We start from the raw sequence: 4,951 nt of genomic DNA, 5'->3' as shown, positions 1-4,951 counted from the left end.
CAACGTAGGTCCTAGCCGTTTCAGACGATCACGATCTTCGGCCATTTTATTTATTTTAAAGTTCGCGGTTTTCGAGTTTGGCGGTTCATTTGAATTTTGGCGGAATTGGGTTGCAAATCATTACAACATCAAAAAGCACATCAAACCTAATTCATACAAATTGTGAATCCGAAATTGCAAATGTAATTTGAGAAAATATAAACTTTTTTGGAGGATTCATAAATATTTACAGTTATTCAGTTGTTATAAATGATTAGATCAATAAATCATAAATGAAAATTATTTAACTTGTAAATTTAATGATGTCGACTAGAAAATCTTGTGTGTATCACAGCCAAAAAGTGTCATTTTGCCCTCGTCTTCTTTCTGGCCTTGGTACAGAAATTATTATTTTAAATAGAAAATTTGTTCTTTTGTGTTCTGGAATCAGATTTTAAAATTTTAAAATTGAAGAGTTCGATTATAGAAATTGGGTTTAGTGCAATGTTATGCAACTAGTAAACTTACAGTTCAAAGTATCAATGCAATTGTATTTACATATATCAAATTAGAATTTGCATCTAATAATACAAAAATCGTTTATTAATAGATATCATTAACAAACGACCTTAGACAAAACATTTCCTAGCCGTGTCAAACACGATATTTTGTTCGCCGACAATTATTAATAGTTATTTATTTTGACTTTGGTTTGAATTTGAAACGTCATTTTCTCATTTAGGGGAATTCATCAGCTGGGAAATAGGTTGGTAGCACTACATTCAAATCAAACGAGTGCAGATTAATTTAAATTCAAATGTGTTTCAGCAAATTTTTGTGGTATCTTTACTTAATTAATTTATCTTTATTATTTTCGAAGGTCATTGGCCTCCAAATCGGCACACAAATTGACACAATTGACATTTACCCAGCGCTGCCAACTTGCAAAATAAAACCAACGATTCGAAGTGTCACTTTTGAATGCCTAGACATTCAAAAGGTGATTTTCTTGCCGCAAATGAGTATCACAAATCTCATGAAAAATGACGGAGGCGCACAAAATATATTGGTATACTAACAAGGCAAAAAAAACACAAATAATTTAATTTCTTTTTATTTTTTAAATTTTTGAGATGACAAAACTACCCTAATACCAATTCCCACAATAACATTACAAAAATATTTTTTAAATTTAAACATAGTCATTATTAGAGTAAAAGTAGTATAAAAATTGTCTACCTACAGCAGTCGCACCGAGTTCTCATAGCACTTTTTTAATGTCTGTCCATCCTTTTTAAAAAATGGTTTAGTGTAAATCTAGCTTTAAATTTGGTAAGAAATCTAGTGATATCAAATAAGAACTAACAGTGGTGACATCACACACGAAGCAAAGTTTTGAAAGTACTCTATTACTTGGACAAGCGCATTTAAAACTTGCCCTTACGTACGATGCGTTTTAGGGTAAAAATATGAAAATAATTAATTACTAAAATGTGAACACTACAAAATTACTTTACTGTAGAATTTTATGAGAACCATCGCCATATGAAGAAATCGTCTTTTGTACTAATTCCTTCGAAGGACTCTTCAAATCGTAGGCCAATCCCATTTTCGCACACAAATCTATGAATAAAGTGGCACCATTTAGTCTGTAATTCCCGAATTCCACCGATCTATAGTCCCAAGGAAAAGTGTGATGGTAATTGTGCCAACCTTCGCCCATCGCAATAAAGGCAACTAGTGAATTTTCAGTAGATTTCACCTGCCTAAAAGTGGTTAAAAAGTACCGTTCTCGTTGTGTAGCTGGCAACACTGATATGTTCAACCATAGGCAGTGCTACCAACTGATTCTTTTAAAACTGGTACTTACTTATTGTACGGTTTGTTCCCACACATGTGCGCCAAGCTATTCACCGACCAAGTACAATTCAGAGTAGCAACGTATCTTGCAATGGTACTCAAAACGCACCAATAAAGTGTTTCGTTCCAGAAAAAATATGGCACCATTGTTGGCAAAATAAAGCTCAATACCACCACTAGGGGTTGATGAAACCTAAAACAATTTAAGGAGGTCTTGGAATTTGACGTAAGAAGCATGCAAAGCCTACTTAAGAAAAAATACTACAACTGGATCTTCAAGAACATCGCTACAGTCAATCAAGCGGCCCTTTCTGATTACTTCCGGGTGTCTTTTCATCATGTACCAACCCGTGTGGGCGAAAAAAAATCCTCGATTTATATTGTGGGGGTCCGCGTCGGTGTCACTGAATTTGTGATGCACTCTGTGGTCTCGGACCCAATAATACAAGTTGTACTAGAAAAACAGCACTTTCATAGCCTCCGTACATCATTTAAAAAAAAGGTAATTAAGCGGGCCATGACTATAAAAACATTACATTGCAATGACATTTCACTCTTTTCACTCAAATGGGTCTAAACGTCACTCGTCGATTGACAGTCAGTGATACCAAAATGTCATTGAAAGTCATGGCCTGCTCGATTTAATTTTAAAATCAGTGTACGATTATGGAAGTACAAGGTGTTTATAAATGTTTCTAGCATCAAGGGTGGCTATGAAATGTCAAAGAAATTTGCCGCTCATTACAAATGTGAGTTTCGATTTGTCAACTGACATTTGCAGTTAACCTCAAACATGAAGCAAAGTAAGTTTTGAGAAATAAACTGTTCCTGTTGTAATTTAAAACCTGAAAATCGAAAACTAGGGCACACAACCGTAACTAAAACGTCATTGAGGTAAGTAACATTATAAATAATTTTCAAGATAGTTATATTCATTATGAAAACAAAGCGATAAAATAGTGTACGACAGGAATTCCAAAGCCACGCTTGATGTTAGAAACATTTATAAACACCTTGTAACAATGCTATTGGACTCGAATGTAATACAATAATTTATCTAAACATACTTGTCCTGCCATTGCAAAGAATATCGATAAAGCTATCCTCAGCGGCAATCTTGCCTTGAACGACCTGTGCGTCCAAAGTCTATGGGCTCCGGCAGTGAGACCCAAACCAGATACATATAAAAATGAAAATCCTAAAAGAACTAAAAATAAAACAAAAACATTTTTTTTATGAATGTATATACCCCAACAAAATGTTTTCCATTTTTGGAGATATGGAAATACAATCGCAACATATAAAGTTACAAAATGTATTAAAAAGATTGCAATAATGTTGAACCATATTAGTGGTGTTTTAAAATATCCCCAAAGTGTTCTATAGCTGGTATCAATTTCTGAAGTTTTTTGGTTTTGTGGAACTAGTTCGGTTGGTATCTCCGGTCTGAAGCTATTTGGGGGCATGGTGGGAACTGAAAATGAATATTCAAATTCGAATTATATTCCTAAAATTGGAAGATTTGGACGTTAAAGCACCTAAAACTGAATTAAAAATGTTGATCTGACATACAGTATGCCCCCGGATTGAGTTCACAAGAGGAAAAAAAACGTTATTTTTCATTTTACAAAAAAATGACAAAGAAATAATAGTTTTTGCTTAATTTTAAATAAATAAATCTTTAATTAAAACTTTAATATTATCAAGCTGCGCTTTTAAAATCGGAAAAAACAAAAAATAACGAAAACTTTTTTATCTTTCATTTTGCAAAAAATGTCAAAGAAATGAAATTTGTTCCTTAACTCAAACCAATTTCCACTATTTGATTGAACCATCAACTGTTTTAGCACATAGTTCAAGGCTTTCGAATTTTCTCAATTATTGTTTAGGATGCAATTGCATTTCTTTTCCATTTTTTTTAATACTTACACATTATTGGGTAAATTTTCCTTTAATCTTCAACACAGTATTTGATATTGTAAATCCACAGCCTGCTATTATTTAAATACGATTACAAAATTTAATAAATAAAAATAATAAAAAAATAATTTTAAGATTACAAACTAATAATTTTGAAATCTAATTGCAGATTTATCGGTTTTGAAATAAGCAAAAAGTGTTATTTCTTTGTCATTTTTTTGTAAAATAGAAAATAAACTTTAAAATAATTTTAAGATTACAAACTAATAATTTTGAAATCTTATTGCAGATTTATCGGTTTTGAAATAAGCAAAAAGTGTTATTTCTTTGTCATTTTTTTGTAAAATAGAAAATAAACTTTTTTTTCCTCTTGTAAACTCAATTCGGGGACATACTGAATATGACCGTTTTTTCACAACGTTATTTGCAATTTTTGAATCTTTTAACAGAAAGTGGTGCCACTATTAAAATTATTATGAAGGTGGAACAATCAAATATGTACTTTAAAATAATTTACATAAAAGTAAAGTGGAGTTAAACAATTCTTGTTTAAATGTAAAAAAAATATAATGAAAAAATACAAATCATTTAAATTTCTTAAAAAACCGGTTAGGGGCTTGTGCGTGTGAACGCACCTTTACGGACAACTTAATGAGATGTCACCTCGATTTTGGGAAGACAATGACGCCAACCTTGCTACCTGAAAAATAATAAACTTGATGTATCAAGAGTCCAACCTTGAATAATTAGATAATTACTTTAGGGTCAATCTGAGATGACTACAAAAACCCGTACAATGGATGTTAAAGCATTCGGAACCGTAATACATAATTAATTTCTTTCTATTTCCTATGTAAAATACTATGATATTGGTGAAATTGAGTGTGCGAAATTCAAAAATATTGTTCATTTAAAAAATTAAATTTGTTCGGACGAGTGAGCTTGCATTGTTCGGATTAAAAAGCAAAAAAAAATCAAATCACTTCTTATATTACGCGCCTGTTGGAATGGAGAGCAGCCGCCGATTGATGAACATAAAGTTAACATGAGAATTTGAATTATATGTGTTTCTTACTCTTCTGACTCTCCAAATTAAATTCGGCTAATGGCAGATTGTGTTCTCAAAATTTTAAGCTATTTTCAGAATTAAATGTTAGTATTAGTCAAAAAATCAAATTAAAAATGTAAAATT

At 31.7% G+C, this 4,951-nt stretch overlaps 1 protein-coding gene across 1 annotated transcript; it reads right to left on the bottom strand.

Moving 5' to 3' along the window:
• Positions 1 to 1,195: 1,195 nt before the first annotated feature.
• On the bottom strand, positions 1,196 to 4,459 carry LOC148176470 (acyl-CoA Delta-9 desaturase-like). Its single transcript, XM_088034435.1, has 5 exons — positions 4,395 to 4,459; positions 2,907 to 3,313; positions 2,088 to 2,293; positions 1,850 to 2,032; positions 1,196 to 1,745 (listed from the first exon to the last, which is right to left on the bottom strand). The coding sequence occupies exons 2-5, from the start codon at positions 3,303 to 3,305 to the stop codon at positions 1,493 to 1,495; spliced, it is 1,041 nt and encodes a 346-aa protein (XP_087890561.1). The 5' UTR covers positions 3,306 to 3,313; positions 4,395 to 4,459; the 3' UTR covers positions 1,196 to 1,492.
• Between the last annotated feature and the right edge of the window lie 492 nt (positions 4,460 to 4,951).

The sequence above is a fragment of the Gnatocerus cornutus genome, chromosome 4, assembly GCF_029298725.1.
Source record: "Gnatocerus cornutus isolate USDA-ARS CGAHR chromosome 4, icGnaCorn1.1, whole genome shotgun sequence".
Taxonomy (NCBI): Eukaryota; Metazoa; Arthropoda; class Insecta; order Coleoptera; family Tenebrionidae; genus Gnatocerus; species Gnatocerus cornutus.
The sequence above is the reverse complement of the archived record's forward strand: the minus strand, read 5'-3'. Positions and strand labels throughout refer to the sequence as shown.